Source organism: Rutilus rutilus (genome assembly GCF_951802725.1).
Source record: "Rutilus rutilus genome assembly, chromosome: 6".
Taxonomy (NCBI): Eukaryota; Metazoa; Chordata; class Actinopteri; order Cypriniformes; family Leuciscidae; genus Rutilus; species Rutilus rutilus.
In genome coordinates, this window is record NC_140214.1 from 28,528,763 (window position 1) to 28,546,111 (window position 17,349).

Below are 17,349 nucleotides of genomic sequence, written 5' to 3' on the forward strand. Positions count from 1 at the left end.
GGTAATAAAACATGTTCAGTCTCAATCATTTAATCACCGCATTTTGATTGGTGGAATAATCCAGCATTGTGGGAAATGCTGAGCTGGTGCTTAAGAGATCAGACTCTTGTGAGATGCTCAGTGCACTTTTATTAGTCCTTGAATGAACAATGTGAACTGTCAGACCTTGTTGCTCTTAGCTGGGGGTTTCAATGGAAATATATATGTTGCATCACAGTTTTTTTTTTGTGCAAAAAAAACGACTTGCATGCAAGAAGAGAGGTGAAAAATCACCTAGTGGGTCTTTCTTGCCCATAATGCAATGCTATGAAACTTTTCCACAGTAAACTCAGTCTCGTCCATTGCATAGACTCGTTTTGCAGTGGGAAAGCATGTGGATATCAAACCACTTTTTTATTCCTCATTTCGGCACATCCTGTTTTATGAAACGCTGGAATCTTGAAGTAAAACCACTTATTTGCTGCTGGTGTTCATGCATTTTCAGATACCAGGTTCATACGGTTTAATGTCTCTTTATTTAGATGATCATCTTGAGGAGGAATATGGCTTTGACAGAGATACAGAAGATGTAACTGAGAAATGATAGAGGGAGATGAGGTGAGGTATTTATCATATTACAGAGAAGGAACCCCATATGATCTGTTCGACCTTCATCTAGATCAGTGCTCCAAGCTTTAGACGTACTGCATGCATCTCCACTTCCAACGAAAGACTATCGTTTCCTTTGAAAGTGATTTAGGCGAAGAATAAATGCTCTGTTAGATTCAAGAGTTAGTCATTATTTTCTGTTATATGTCCACCTCTTCATATCAAATTCAGTGCATAATAAAACAATGACATTCATTAAATTAAAAGCATGCAAATAATGAATAAATCTATCGAGTAACTTATATGTAGTAAATTTAGCAAACAGTCTCTCATGAAAGCGACAGCCACACACTTTATACTGTCTTTATGTTGGTTGGTTGGTCCCTCTACTGAGCAATTTGCTCAAGAGAAAGATGATTAAACTCACGGTTCAAAAAATAATTTTTCATATTTCCTCACTCTGTAAACATCCGACTATATCAACTGCTAGCTTTATATAAATCTTTACTTAAATATTAATTTGCACTGCGTGTCAAGACCGCAATGTATTTATTTTGGTTATTGTATCATTACTGGTATTTAAACAGCCCTGTGTATAATTTTTGTGATGCATGCTACTTAATTAGCAAAAGCATGATTTTGGAAATCTAAAAACTAAAGCAAGGAGGGATTTCTTTTTCATAAAAATTCAATGATTGCGCCATCCTAATCAAAAGCAACCTATTTCACCCTTTTGTTTGTTATATTGGCTATATGCCGCATTTAAAAGGGATTTAAATTGTCGTTATTTACTCAACCTCATGTTGTTACAAACTTCTATGACTTTCGTTTTCTTTCTTTTCTGTAGGACACAAAATAAATTATTTCGAAGAATGTATGTGGTTTCTTTTTGTACATAAAATGAAAGCCAGGGGGGTCCAGTGTTGTTTTAAACCCTGTTGACTTTCGTCGTACGGACGAGATATCTTTATTTTGTGCTCTACAGAATTGGAATGACATACGGGTCAGTGAATAACGAGGGAATTTTTTTTTTATCCTTTGACATTTGTAATGGAAACTCCATTTCATCTGTGTCATAATTTCCCAAGGAGTGTCAGTGGGAGAGGACGGAGTGAGACAGCTTGAGAATAGAGAGAGGGAGACAGGGGACGTGGAATGGCACAGATGGAGTGTGTATGACATGTGACTAATCTGGTGAATGCCTATGGTGCAGCACCCACTGCGTAAACTCAAACGGACTCATAAACAAACTCCTATCGATGTGTCTGACTGTATCTGAGTGTATCCTTGACATTACTAGATACACTCCACCTCAACTGGTGGATGTCTTCATGCACTCTGCGGTCTATTTTGTCTTACAGCATGTAAAAGATACTTGCTAGCCTTTGAAATGAAGTCACAAGTCAACTGATAGAAGTTTCAAAGAGTTTTGCTGGTTGTCCTACAAAGAAAAAGTGTTTCCTGCAATGACCTCCCTTGGTTCTTGTGATGCCACTTTGTGTGGTATGGGACCAAACATTCAATCTCTTTCATGCATTATATTCCATCCGTCCTGAAAGTCCTGAAAAGCCCTGTTGCAAAAACCCCTTAACTTAAGACGCTTAGTAATAATTGTAAAGATATTATAACTAAGGGTTTTCCTAAAGGGATAGTTCACTGAAAAATGAAAATTCTGTCATCATTTTCTCACCTTCATGTCGTTACAAACCTGTTTGACTTTCCTCTGTGGAACACAAAGATATTTTCAAGAATGCGTTCAGCTGTTTTTGCCCAAATTTCGATTTCGAGTCATTAAATTTGGTCACATGACGTGCAAGAACCAATGAGGTTTGACGTTTGTTGACGTTTGAGGCCTCGCCATATTTGAGGTAGTCTATGTGTATCCCCTCAGGTTCTAATCACACCGCTCCACGTGGGTTTCGAACTGGCATTTCCGGCATGGGAGGCGGGAATGCTAACAAGGATGCTAAAGACTACAGCCTCTAGCATCAGTCGCTAGTGCACCTCTTGAGGCCAGGGGAGTGAGGTGAGACTAGCTGGCCTCCATTACATACTGTATGTATGCATGACGTGATTCGCTTTTAGAGTGAATAAAGGCTTATATTTTAATTTAAAGTGATCATGTTGCCCCAGAAGACTTGAAATATATCAGTTTAGTTGTACTGATTAATTTTATGGTATTAGGTCTTACTTTGAGAGGTCCTACATTTTGGACCCCATTGACTTTCATTGCATGGACAAAAACAGCTGAAACGTTTTTCAAAACATCTTCTTTTGTGTTCCGCAGAAGAAAGAAAAAATTTGTAACGACATGAGGGTTGGTACATTTTGGGGTGAACTATTCCTTAAACTTAAGGGAATTGTTCCAACTGGCTGCTCATTTAGTACTAGTTACTTCCAGTCTTTTGAAAACCGACCAAGTACTTTGAAGTTGAAAGGTAGTCAAACTTTTCCTTTCTCGACATTCTAGTTCAGCGGAATTGAGAAACCCTACAAAGCTGGCAATCCACAGAGCAGCTTGCGGTTTCCCAAAATCCAGTGTCCAAACAGTGCATGCAGTCTTCAGTGTTGTTTAGGCTCTGTTAAGACAACTCTATTTGGGTGGTATAACCACCAGAGGTTGTCCCCTCCTAGGCCTCCACATCAGCACCTGGGCATCGTTGGCATTGGGCCTGCCCAGCGCGTTGGGCGGGATAGGCTCATTGTTACTGAGAATGTGCGGCTGTTCCTGGTGCGGTCGTCCCATCAGTTTGGCACGAGAACCAAGCGGCATGGTAGGATCCACCTCAATGTCTACCCGCATACGCCAGCGTACTGTCTGAAGAACAATACGCTCTTTGGTGTCTGCGTTTAGCGCCACCAGCCAGGTGATGAAGCTCTGGTCTCGGGTGATGTGTGTGAGCATGGGCGTGTTGCTGTTGCTGATTGGCACCGCCCAAGTCACACTGGGGTAGAAGTTGTCATTCATGCTCACCGTTAGCCGGGACGGCTTGGACGTGGGGCCTGAGAGGGTCACTGTTTCGGTAGTGTTACCATACCAGGGATAACTGACGCCGTCAGAATCGCTTATGGCCTTTACCCGTCCTTCCCGAAGCTCGGGTAATTCCCAGCTGGACCTGTGGAAGGAAAAGTAGATGAGCGGTCAGAAAGGACAAAAGAGCGGTAGTTCCTTAATACATCAAACGGGCAAAGAGGGTAAGAATATAGAGATGGTGAAGGTGGGTGAGAGGACCTGCTCAGTACAAAGTGCCTCATACAAATATGGAAAAACAGTGATTAAAAGACAGGCCGTGAATGAAATATTCATGAATGTGTTTTTTTTTCTCTCAGTTAGACACCCCACTTATTTTAATTATCTCTTCTCAGCTTCTATCCTACTCTGATGGTCTCCTTTTGTTTTAGGGTTAGATTTAGGGCTGGGCTTGGGGCTTAAAAACCATAATTTCTCTGAGGTTTTATGGGTTGTTAATGGTCATGGGCAGATACAGTGTTAGGACAATGTTAGGACCAACAAACTCTCCATGGACACATCTTACTTGGCAAAATCATGTCCAATACGGCAATATTCTGAGTTGAAGAATTGGAAGTGGAAGTCGTGAGTGGAATGACAGGAAGAGCAACGACCTCAATTGCAATTCAGAGAAATCCAATTTAGGTAATACATTACGAGTTATGAATTCTCAGTAAGACCTAAATCTACATACTTCAAAGCTTTAAAAACTTGTTCAAAACTTCGAAACAAGGCTTTCTCGAGCCAAACATTTTAAGTTTATCGTTCAGTGTAAAAATACAGTGGCAATTTCTTTGAATTGTAGTTCATTTGACTTCTTTGCATTCAAATTCGACTTGTAGATGCATCCTGTTTGCTGGCTACTTCAATTCAAATTCAGGAATTGAATTGGAGTTTTGAAAGCATTCTCAGTTCAATTCTAAATGGTACACAACACTACAATAAATATTACAAACTAAGAAAAGATTCTATAAAGTTATTTAGAGATGTCAAATTGCACAACATCATACTCACTTATTTGTCGACCACTGATGACCACAAACTCAACAGAACGACCAATAAAACATACTGACACTTGAGCAGCTTGTCGTTGTTTGTTTGGATTATTGATTACTCACATGCCAATATCACCATATGTATTGAAGAACTCCATTTGGGTGCACGCCTGAATCCAGCCCACAGTCCATGTTTCGTTTCTAGGAACCGGGGGCATCACGATCCCAGCCGATGCTCTGAAGTATGGGGTCTTGTATCGCAGGACAATGGGCGAATTCTCCTCAATGATGGTCGGGCATTGGTCAATGGAGGCTGAGACCTCATAGACCACTATATTCTCCCGTCGGATGCGGGGCTTGCAGGCGATGCTTTGAATGCAACCCATGGTCCTGCTTATTAGGGGTGTCAATGTGGCCAATGACGAAAAAAAGAGGATATGTTTTAGCAATATATTCATTGGCACTTTTTGCAACCCTTGAAACGCTGACAGATCCTCGTCTTCATTTCCAACTCAATATATCCTCGATAAATCCTCTGGGTGAAAGCAATAAAAAGCATGTCTGCTATGAAAAAGACATGTTTTGTTTCATTCCAGAGTCCCCGTGTGTTGTTCTAGCACATCTTTGAGACAGATGGAGATGTGTAACGGGAACACAGCGGTGTTGTGGAACTACGGGTGTGTGGATGATCCGTGTCGGCTGTTTCTGAGGCGCTGGAGTGCCGCACTGCCCTTGATGCTCGTCCCCAGCAGATGTGATCCGGCCTCCACCGAATCGGACACCCGGTGTGCGCCTGTTTCTCGTCCTCCTTCCAATTCACGCGTCCGGCTGTATCTCTGAGCCCTTTGATCCTGGTTTTCCTGCTAGGCGCGGGCATGTCAGTGCTGAAGAGGGAGCCGGTGCTGCATAGAGAGTGTATGTTTGTTATTTTTCCTCCAGGTGAATCGACCTCCCCAACATTTCGTTGATGCGGATCCTTTTGAAAAGGGAGAAGCGACACACAGACGGATCCAACCAAGGAGGGATTCAGTGCATCTGATTTAGGCTACAATGCAAACTTGGGTCACCTTTACAAATGCAGTGCCTGTCATGGGCATCACTGGACTAATTTTGTTTTTTTCCTTTGTGTGTTTCCATCCCTTACATCCATAGCGAAGACACCCTGTGCAAATCTTTGGAGAACACAAAGATAGTGATAATAATAATAATGATAAAAAACACAGCGAATGCAATCGCCCTGCAACATTATATAGCGCAGGGATTTTTAAATATATTCCTCCAATGGAAAACAGCAGAGCATCTTATAACGCAGACATGTGCTTATATGGTCGCTGTTCAGTTGCAGTGAGGTGCTGATCAGTGTTGCCAGATTGCGCAAGAAAAACACGCAAAGACCCGCTCTGGTGGTTTACATAAAACCTAGAATTAGCATGGCTAAATTGCAAATTATTGTTTTGTAATAATAATAATAAGAAGAACAAATAAACAAATACAATCTAAATAAACTAACAATTGGCTATCTCTCTTGTGGGATGCTAAATATGCACATTAAAGTCCCCATGAAATCTAAATTGAAGTTTTTTGGCTTTTAGCATGAATATGCTAGCCTTTCTGTTATCTATAAGCTATGTGCTCCAAAACAATGATAAAATTTGCATTTAGAAGATACAAGCATTCAAAACTTACAGTCTCTCACTTCCACCAATATGGATCAATGATTTTGGTGACATCACTCTGCACTTCAGCTTCTCATCAGATTTTATGTCCAATCAAATGCTCTCTAGAATCTAAATAGTCCCGCCCCCTACACTATAAATAGACACTGAAGCTGCTTGTTCACACATGTTGGCACATAGTGCACTATATAGGGGATAGGGAACGATTCAGGTGTAAATATGCTTTCCATTGGGGTGAATTGAAGTCTGGTTTCACATTAGTGTCACAAATCGCTGCAGGCCGCACACAGTGTGGGTCAGCGCAGACCAGAAAACGAATCGGAACCATTTGAATTCTACAGAGAATGCTATTTTAAAGCGATATGGAGGAGATTAGGAAGAGAAACGGTTAGAGATTAAGACGAAACTTCATCTTTGCTGAGCTTTGAGAAACACTATTGGCAATTTTTAAAAAGGGGAGGAGCTGTTTGATATGCCCCGCCCTGTCTTCCTGTTTCAGTGGAAATTACATCAACACATTGAATAATGCTGTGCGTTTCATCAAGGCACGCCAGTGGGCCTTTAACAACAATACTAACGTTTTTTTTTTTTTTTTTTTTTTTGTTATATAGCCAAAGATGTAAATAGTAAAATAAAAAGTTGCCAGAGTAGGCTATATAATAATAATAATAATAATAATAATAATAATAATAATAATAATAATAATAATAATAAATGTTGCTTTACACGTGAGTGCCAATAGGCTTACATTTTTATTTATTTATTAGGATTTAATAACATTACGTTCGGTAGACAACCTTTTTCTTAGAAAAGGCGAAAACAGTAAATGACCAAGTGTAGGCTAGTTGGTCACTATTAATTGTGCTATAATGAGGATAAGCCATCAGCAAACCTAAAGTAGCCTACGGGAATATATTCTGGAAAAAAGACCAAACCCACGGAATTGGTATTATATTTATATAAGCAACTTTAAAAGAATAAAAACAAACACGGTGCCGCTCAGGCTATAACAAGCAGACATGGCAACCCTGGTGCTGATGCTGGTGCGCGAACCCCGGGCGAAGGAGGGGTGCGCGTTCTGGAGAGCTTTCAGAGCTATGGGCGTCGTTTAAGTGACGTATGTGACTCGTCTGCTCTCTGATTGGTCGGACACGTGTACGGCGGAAGTGGAATCTGCCCGGCGCACTTCCTTGACACGCATTAACCGGTCCTTCAAGCAGCTCTGTACCCGACTCCCAGGGGTCGATGGTCATTCATTGAGTGCAACTGTCGCTTATCAGGACGGTTTATGATTGTGGGCTTGCTGCACAGGCTATCGGGGAAGCTTCCACACGTTGTGCACAGGATAAGTGTAATGATGAAGCCGCAGGTTGTGTTTGTTTTGGGCGGGCCTGGCGCGGGGAAAGGGACACAATGCGCGAGAATCGTGGAGGTAAGAGAGATGCAGCGCATTACGGCATTTATCATAATTAGCTGAGAAGAATTATTCAAGAGCTGTATATAAGGCAACGAGGCTTTATGGGGCTTGTGGTGTGTTGATGTGTTCAGGTTTGCTGCACCTTACATGAATTGTTCATTTCCGCGTGTCCTCTAAGACATTTCATAAGGAAAATGCTAATTTTCAATGATATTTTGGTCCCATTTACAGTACTAGGCTACTTCAGTCTGACATGATAGCATAATTACTTTGATGGAACCATAATTCTCTCTCTCTCTCTGTATTAATCTATGTGAGATGTAATTCCCTGTAGTGTTTCCAGATAGGCCTACATATGTTTATATATCCTGGTTAGGCTGGTTATGACCAGGACCTCTGTTCAAACAGGTCCCACACCCTGCTGTATGTGCAGTGCTGTCATGATATGCGTAGAAGGGCACATACGTGGCTCACATCCATAAAACGTAAATCTGCCATGGCTGTAAATGATTTATTGTATTGTGACACACACACACATGTCACATATGTCACATATGTCACTTATATATATATATATATATATATACTTGACCTTCATTAAAGCTCAAAGTGTGTCAAACCACTCATAGCAGTTGCTTCCAGTGTTTCTGCCTATTATATAAAAAATATGTAAATGTAAAATATATTGACACAAGTGAAGCAAGATAAAAAAAAAAAGTTTTATTATAGCCTGCTCTGGTAACCTTTTTTTTATTTGACTACTTTGATAATTTAACCAGTTACACTTTGAATTTTTTTTTTTTTATATATATGTCTAGGGTAGTTGACGTATAATAAGTCCATGAATGGTTATGTTGAATATATATAATAAGGAAAGTGTATATTATATTTACAGTAACTGGAATTTCTTAATCACCTTTTTTTGGGGGTGGGGGAATAATTGTTTAACCATCTGGTGCTCTTCATGTGGCAGTCAAAAATGACCCTTTTTTTTTTTCAATGGAATGAATGTACCATATTTTAGTTTGATAAAGTTTTTTTATTTAATATTTTGTATTTTTACGGGATTTTATGTTACTAAATTATATTTACGCTGTAGTCATAATCCATTTATTTACTTTTTGAGCATAGACCTGAAAATTTAATTTCCAACTTAAACTCGTAAATCTTGAATGCTTTTAGAGCATTTGATCTCTTTTCAAAGACGACACTTGGCAGATTATTGCTGAAGTGAAAAAAGTTTAAGAAATTTAATTTAAAAAAAAGTTACAGAATTTTATGTGCATTATGAGAAATGCACAAAAATGTTATTTTCAATTTTTATATGAAATGCATATTTTCAAAAACATGTTTTACTCTAAAACTTAAAAAAAAAAAAAAAATCTAACCCATAAATCTTGACAAATTGTGTTCCAAATTTGAGATTTAGATCTCAAAAAATGGGCTTTTAGTTCGATTGGGCTGCAGTACCAAAAGTTATCACTAGATGAAATTCCTGTCCTTATCATTTCAAATGTGGTAATTTTCAACTGCCAACAGTGCAAATGTGACTATTTCTGTCAGGACCATTTAACCTTTTCGAATCATGACCATGATTTATTTATTTTTTTGTTCACATAGCAAGTGCCGAAACCTTTACCAAGTTTCGTTCCATTCCGATTTTCAGTCAGAAATGACTGAAGAGCACCAGAGGGTTAAGATGGAGATAAAACGTCATGCCACAGCATTTAATGTCACCTACTCATTTTCTATAACCACATTAAGGCTGCAGTTCTTGCAAAGCAGATATTGAAAAATCCGACCTCTGTTCTCATTTTTAAAGATATTGAGTGTCTGCATCGAGTGCTATTAAAAATCCCTTCTGTGAGCCATATGGCATCTAAACCAGGTTCTTAAATGAGTCTTTTGTATGCTTATGATGTCTACACATACAGCAGCCAAACGTTTGGACACACTGTGTCTCATGATTGAAGTTGTGGAATATCAGGACTGCTTTTGCTTACCAAGCCCACGTTTTCTCTCTCCATTCATATAGATGACAAGCTGTCATTATCCATGATAAAAAGCTTCTAATCTTCTGGGTTGCATTAACTATAATGTGCTGCATTGAAGGTGGTTCCTAACGTGTGATGTTTTTGTGTAACCCGCTGCGCTCAGAACTACAGCTACACTCACCTGTCTGCCGGAGACCTCCTGAGAGAGGAGCGCAGCCGCACGGGCTCAGAGGTCGGTCAGCTCATTGACAGCTACATCAAAGAGGGCAAGATCGTTCCTGTTGAAATCACCATCAACTTGCTGAAAAAGGTGGTTACTGGTTACACTTGTCTGTCCAGTTTTACAAGCCTATCCAGTCCAGTCAAGGGCGATAGAAGGGAGCTGGAACATTAGCAGTTGACATTGAGAAATATTACTGAGAGTGAACTTGATCACAAATGTGTGCAGTTGAACTTATCAGTGGAGGAGAGTTCAAAGAGCGGTTCATTATAGGCGTAAATGCACAGGCTTGTCTCATAATAGACATAAATCATAACTCCGATGATACCATTACAAAACGGCCAAGCCTCTTTATAGCAACGTTCTAATTCTGACTCGCCTTTTGTGAGTTGAGTTGCAGATTAGACAATCATCTTACCTACAAATTCATATTTTCAGATTTGTGTCTTTTTTCAGTTTTTGGTTACACTTTATTTTAAGGTGTCCAAGTTACAGTGTAATTACACATTTAAGTATTGAGTAATATTCATTTACTACATGTACTTGCTAGGATTAGAGTTAGCTATAGGGTTTGGGGTTACACTTTATTTTACAGGTTGTGTAGTGGTACTGGTAATATAAGGCAAAGGTTTAGGGGCAGGTTCAGGACTATTACCCAGTTATTGTAATTGGTATAATAAGTACTTGGTATGTACATGCGGAACAGGACTGTAAAATAAAGTGCTAGCGGGTTTGGTTTAGGGTTAGGTGCATGTGATTATGTGTAATTTACTGTTATTACTACAGTAAGTACATGTAACAAGGACACAAATAAAGTGTTTCCCTTTTTTTTTGGTAAATATCTGTATTTGGCAGGCAATGGAACAGACTATGAAAGTTGATGAGAAGAGGTTTCGCTTTCTTATTGACGGTTTTCCACGGAACCAAGACAACCTACAGGGGTGGACCACTGTCATGGACGGGAAGGCAGATGTCAAGTTTGTTCTTTTCTTTGACTGCGGTAATGAGGTGAGGAGTAACACGTGTTTCCAGGGTGTTTTTGATTTATTTATTGTTCTACCAATACAGATGATTAAAGCGGCTAATCTAATTAGGTAATTTTGAATGAACTTAAACATGGTTATAGAAAAGTCTTCTATAGATTGTTTTATGAACATCTAAACAAAAACATGGAATGTCATTTCAGCTGGTTGTGTATTTCAGGTGTGCATCGATAGATGTTTAGAGCGGGGGAAGAGCAGCGGACGCACTGATGATAACAGAGAAAGTCTAGAGAAGAGGTACTTCCTCTCTATAAAACAATAATAAATATCAAATATATTGACAAATTAGCATTGTGTTTGTAAAATGTGACTCTCACCATAGTTATTTTGGCATTAAATGGGAATGGAAGGACTAATGTTTCCCTGTTTACAGCAACTTTGGGTTACGCTTTTCATTTGCTTTAACTTGTCTTTTCCTAAGAATTCTTGTTTAATTGTCAGGATCCAGACGTACCTCCAGTCCACACGGCCCATTATAGAGCAGTACGAGAAGCAAGGGAAGGTGCGCACGATTGATGCCTCCCGGTCGGTGGATGAGGTATGACTGATCTTTTTTTTTCTTTTCTTTGAGCCTGAATTTTTAGGGGGAGTTTTGCGTTAAAGGTAAATCAAATACAAGTTATTTTATCATTCTTTATTAAAGTGCCCCCTATTATGATTTTTTTCATGCAGTGTGTGATATAGCTCTTTGTGAATGTGAATGCTCTGCAAAGTTATAAAGTCGGAAGTGCACTGTAAGCTCGTGCTAAATCAGCCCAAAGTCCGGCGTCCGACCAGCGCGGAAGGTCTTAACGTGTTACTGTCCTTTTCTCGAGGCAAAGTATTTGTTGATTAAATGCAATATATTAAGCATATATTTACTCGTTATTTCATCTGACTCCATAAATGAAAGGTTTTAATAATATCTGTGCCTCACTTAAAGTGGGCAAATGTTTGACTATTCCTTTTAACCATTAAATTAACAATGTCAAAATCAGTTAGAATAATCACATGTAACAATTTAATATTTCAGAGATCAATTCCACAATCATTTCAAATATCTAGAACATAGTTATACATTGGTTACACCAAATAGTCTTACCCAGCTTGTATCAGAGAGAGAGAGAGAGAGAGAGAGAGAGAGGGACCACCTATTCAATCCACGTCCAGCCAAAAAGAACCCAGAGAGGGGGAGCACACCTTCCTTTATCCTGTTTGACCAGGTGACATGGGGGATTGGGGGAGACCACCCTCAAATGGTTTCTAACCAGTTTTCTCTAAACTTCTATAAACCTTATTTCCTTTTATTTTATCTATCTGGATATGAGATATCTGTACCACTCACTTTGAGACATTTCAAATGACACCAAAAACATAACAGTCAATGATAAACATTCACATTAAACCATGTTCTTGTGTGAGTTCTCCGTTGTTTCTGAGAGGAAGTGAGGTTGTATGGGGGAGGTCGAATGTTAATTAGCCAGCAGGGCCCTTTTGTCTCAGACCAGGCCTCAACCAGTATTTTCAGTCTTACAGCACAATAAATAAAGTTATTGTCTCTCAAAAGAAAGAATCAATTCCAGAATCAGTTTTTAATTCGAATCTCACTGCGTGACACTACATTAATAGATAAGACATTGCCCACCTATGTTGTACATTGTCTGCCCGGCCGCGAACAACCTGTAAGTATGAATAATTATTGATGTATATATTATCTGCCGGGTGTCGTTCTTACTACTATGAGTAAAGATAAAGGATGGAGCAAGATTTGTTTTGCAAACTTTAATGTTACATCAGTCATTCACGTTAGTGCTGGGCGAATGTATTGTAATTGATATAGTTTATATAGTATAACCGTTACTGATACAGTTAATAGTTTTCGCATGTGCACTGCAATAAATTATAAATATCATACATACACATGTTGATGGACATGCTCTTGTTAATGCTGATGGTGAAGAATTGCAGTTGAAACATCTCATAATGTACGTCAAACTGAGTAGCGTATCACTGAGAAACGTCCTGCTCAAGTCATCTTTGTGATGGAGGTTCGGGTTGAATAACTATTTCTTCCAATGCTTCATCATCGGACTCGCGCTCAGTTTAATATTGTAAAATCTACGCCATCTTTACTGTGTACAATCGCTGAGGAATCATCCGGACGGAGCTGAAGTTTATGGTAAATACTAATGAGTGTTGTTTTACGACGTGCGCTGTAAGCGGGAGACCAATCACAGACTGTGTCATCTGGCCAATCAGAGCACAGCGGACTCGTAGAAAGGAGGGATTTAGAGAATCATTGATTTGAGAATGATTGAAAAATGTGATGTGCAATGTATATTATGAGTAAGGTCATTGTGATTGGTCTACCGCCTACAGCGCTTTCGGAAACAAAACGCCTATTACCATCTCTGAATATCAGCTCCAGACGCTTCCTCATCACTTGTGATTCGAACAGTAACGATGGAATCAGTTTTTCCGTATCAATTCCAACGCGAGTCCTTTTGATGTTTCGAAAACAGCGTCTTCTCAATGTGTAGACAACACAAACCAAAGCCCGTCTACAGAAAGCCTGTTCACTCCAACGCCCTATTAAGTCCTATTGGTTGTAGTTCCAATCAGAGTTCCACTGGGGGCGCTCGCCATGAGTGCAAAATGAATGGGAGTCAATGAGGCTAGACGGCTAAATTTGTCTCCCTCACCCGATTGCCGTTGAGAAATCTCAGATTTGATTGTAGGTTTTGCAAGTTCAACATGGGTTATAGATCGAAAGTTGAATGAACGAGAACTTATTTCTTTTCGATTTCTTACAGGTTGAGTTGTTGTTGCCCATAACACGCTAGCATTCTGCTAATGACGTCATTGACATTTTGAAAGACTTTTTAAAGCAAATAAGTGACTCTAAAAAATCTAACACCAAGCAATGTGTAATTTCTTTGCATCCCCTTTCGAAAACAACATTCAAAATACTAGACAAAAAATTATATCCTAAGAAAAGTGGATTTTGAGCGGTATAGCTCCACAGACCTCCATTCATTCTGCACTCGTCATGTGAGCGCCCTCATATGGAACAAGAGTGGAACTGCAACCGGAAGTTTATTGAGTGGCACTTCTCCCCTCATTAGACGTTCTCTGATACAAACCAAACTCTTCCAGACCTCAGCTACAACTACAGTGTTTGAGGGCGGGTCAAAGTAGACGTTGTTTGCGGGCAGCCAATGAAGACCATTGGTTGGCATTATGCAAATTTGTTTAATTGTTACGTAGGTTTGCAACAGGAAATGAGACTGGAATTGCTGATGACTCATTTCAGCAGTTCAAAATCGAGTCTTTCTTATAGGAGACAATAACTTTATTTGTCTTCCGCTTTGATCTTTACAACTTTGCAGACCTTTTACATTCACAAAAAGCTATATTACACAGTGCATGAAAGGGAATATTGATGGTAAAACCATGATGGTATAATAAAAAAGGCAATAATTACAATTGGGGCCACAGCACCTTTGCCGCCTAGCCCCTAAATAACACTTCTGTTTTCACTCTGTAGAGGTAAAAGTGGAAATAATACACATCCATCTTTTTTTCATTTTGCTTCCTTTTAACTCTTCTTTCAGGTGTTTGCAGATGTGAAGAACATTCTGGATAAAGAAGGCTAAACATGTTCACAGCAAAAATCCAAATTCTTGAAAATTAAGGTGTCTGTTTATTGATGTCGGCAGTGCTAGCCTTCTCCATGTATCGATATATATAAGTTTTTACTCATTCTTCAGTAAAATAGGAGGGTTTTTTTTTAGACGTAAGAGAGAGTGTGCTTATATCCGTGTTTGTAAGTCTGAAAGAAAAACACTTGTGTACTTGCTCAATATTACACTGAAGAGGAACCATATTTTCAGTAGAGAATCAAGCAAGCTTGAGCAATAACGCTCAGGGCACTTCTATAGGAACAAAACATGCACGCATCTGCTCTTAACTTGAAGATTATCTTCCTTATTATATGTGAGAGATATGCTTAGAAATGTCTACCATTCAGTGTATAAAACACATTCAGAAATAAGCCAAGAATAGTTTGGAAAATGCTTCTGCACTTAACCATTTCATTCTCCAAAACAAATGAGCAATTATAAATGACCAACAGGAAGTAAGGGTATTTTAGTAGATTTCCAGACCTGTTTTTGTTATATTTGGTGACATTTTTCTCATTGTTTTGCATAGTAATCCACAGCAGGTTCTGAGGACCTATTGCTGGCTACCTAAGAATTGAGAATTCAGTTTTAGCTGTACATTTTCTTTTATCATATTGTGGCGGCTGTATTCCAAACACGTGCCATCTTTGCTCAGGCAGTAGATTTTAAGATGTGGGGAATGGGGGCTCATGTGTTTATTTGATTGTCTCAGCGCCTTTGGGGTAGTTCGTGAATAAACTGAATTTGTCATATTGATGTGACGGTTCAATCTGTGTTCAGATTGAGTCCGTAAGTAATATAAAACAGTATATGAAGTATCAAGGATGACAGAACCCGCTGAAGAAAAATAAATGTTCATGTCTTCTGACTCTTCCAGTCGAATGCTTAATTTGAATTTTGTAAGATTCTTACCTCAATATTTTAAAGTTCTGCACTACAGGAGAAGAACAAAAGCCTTCCTGAGGTAAATGCTAGCTTCACATGACAGGTGATTATAGGCTATGCATCATTAAACATTTTTGTTCACATGAAATAAATTGAAAATGTAAAAAAAAGAAAAGAACCAGCATTAGTGTCTCTTTCAAAAACACTTCTTTTTTTTTTTTCTCCAGGAAACTGTTCTTTGTGTATTTTGTAATGACTGATTCTTACACTGTAACTTTTTTTGTTAAAAATGATCAGAATTCAAATAATGAGAACGTCATCAATCTTTCTTTCAAACCGTCTTTTTGTTTTACCCTGATTCACTATGGTAAGCCTTTTATAAGTGGTTAAATATTAGCCCTGTCGGGATGGTTTTCGCGGGGAATTGTGTACATACGTCACTCGCCTTTTCATATCTCGTCAAATCTGTAAATATAGAAAAGTTTGTCTGGCTACTTTGACGAGTGTTTGGTGTGGGAGCGGAATAGGTTGGGAGAAAGTTTGACATAATATTATTTATAGCTAATTCTCCAACCTCCGGGGAATCACCCGTTAAAAAAACCCCGCGAGAACTGAGGGATTTGAAATGTTGTAAAAACGCGGAGATGGCGGAACTTAATACTCAACAGGTGAGTAGGTATTTTATTGAACAGATAAATTATGTAGCTCTCTAACAGAGTTCATGGTAAAGCACTATAATATTTATTGTGATGGGTCATTTTCATCCGCACAGTCAAAGCACAACTAAAATAATGTTCTTCCACAAAATACGTAGTTTTGTTATTTTACTGCTAGAGGGACGTTAGTGTAGCCTACCTTTTAAAGTTTAAACTATTTCTTTTAAGTTTGTTAATTCCTAATAACTAAATAAGCTCTACATTATTTTTACAATGTCGTAATACATTTTTAATTCATAACTTTGTAATACTTTTATTATAAACGTATACTACTGTTAAAAAAGTCAGTGTTTTTGAAAGAAATTAAATAATTGAATCCTAAAAATGTTTTCCTAGTAAGCAGTTTTTAATATTGATAATAATAATGAATGTTTCTTGAGCATCATATTAGAATGATTTCTGAAGGATCATGAGGCACTGAAGACTGGAGTAGACTAATGATGCTGAAAATTCCAATCACAGCAATAAATTACATTGTAAACATATATTAAGATAGAAAACAGTTATTTAAGTTGTAATATTTCGCAATATTACTAAAGGTTTTCTTTTCGAAGTTGTTCATTAGGTGTTCTCTTTTTCTTTCTTTCTATGAACTTGACCATGTTGATATATAAATGTGTATATAATGAAATACTGATGATTATTCGTCTATTAAGAAACTTCTGTTAACTTGATATCACAAAGATGAAACCATTCATTTTAAAGTGGGAAATATCACAGCATTATATGGTTGAACACAGAGTGGGGTGCAAAGAAATGCTGCATTTTTTCAGAAATATTGAAAAACATTATGTAATCATATTAATTTTAATTAAAGGTACATTTTGTTCTCTGTACACACATTTAAACTGTGATATATATAAATAAGCCTGGTATTCTGATAAATATATTTAAAAATGGAATTGAAGTTTTATTTTAAAAGTTCATTTGGATTACACACAACATAGAGTCAGACCTCTCAAATACACACTGTCAGCGCAGCACTGACACCATTTTCTGAGAATGATCTTAGAGCTATAATGTTGTTTATCACAGGCTATTTTCAGTAAAGACTTTAAACAGGATACCAGTTTATGAATTCCTTTTATTTCACACAATTATAATAGAAAAGAGGAAAACAGATTCTTAACTACAAAAGCATGT

General features: G+C 38.3%; 2 protein-coding genes across 2 annotated transcripts; one reads left to right on the plus strand and one right to left on the minus strand.

The window, feature by feature from the left end:
- Window positions 1–14: 14 nt before the first annotated feature.
- Window positions 15–5,939, minus strand: fam78ba (family with sequence similarity 78 member Ba). Its single transcript, XM_084411305.1, has 2 exons — window positions 4,717–5,939; window positions 15–3,704 (listed from the first exon to the last, which is right to left on the minus strand). The coding sequence occupies exons 1-2, from the start codon at window positions 5,049–5,051 to the stop codon at window positions 3,182–3,184; spliced, it is 858 nt and encodes a 285-aa protein (XP_084267431.1). The 5' UTR covers window positions 5,052–5,939; the 3' UTR covers window positions 15–3,181.
- A 1,467-nt stretch (window positions 5,940–7,406) lies between these two features.
- On the plus strand, window positions 7,407–15,473 carry cmpk (cytidylate kinase). Its single transcript, XM_084410578.1, has 6 exons — window positions 7,407–7,701; window positions 9,844–9,990; window positions 10,756–10,908; window positions 11,104–11,180; window positions 11,385–11,481; window positions 14,537–15,473. Exons 1-6 carry the CDS (start codon window positions 7,558–7,560, stop codon window positions 14,576–14,578), a joined length of 660 nt encoding a protein of 219 aa, XP_084266704.1. The 5' UTR covers window positions 7,407–7,557; the 3' UTR covers window positions 14,579–15,473.
- The last annotated feature ends 1,876 nt before the right edge of the window (window positions 15,474–17,349 follow it).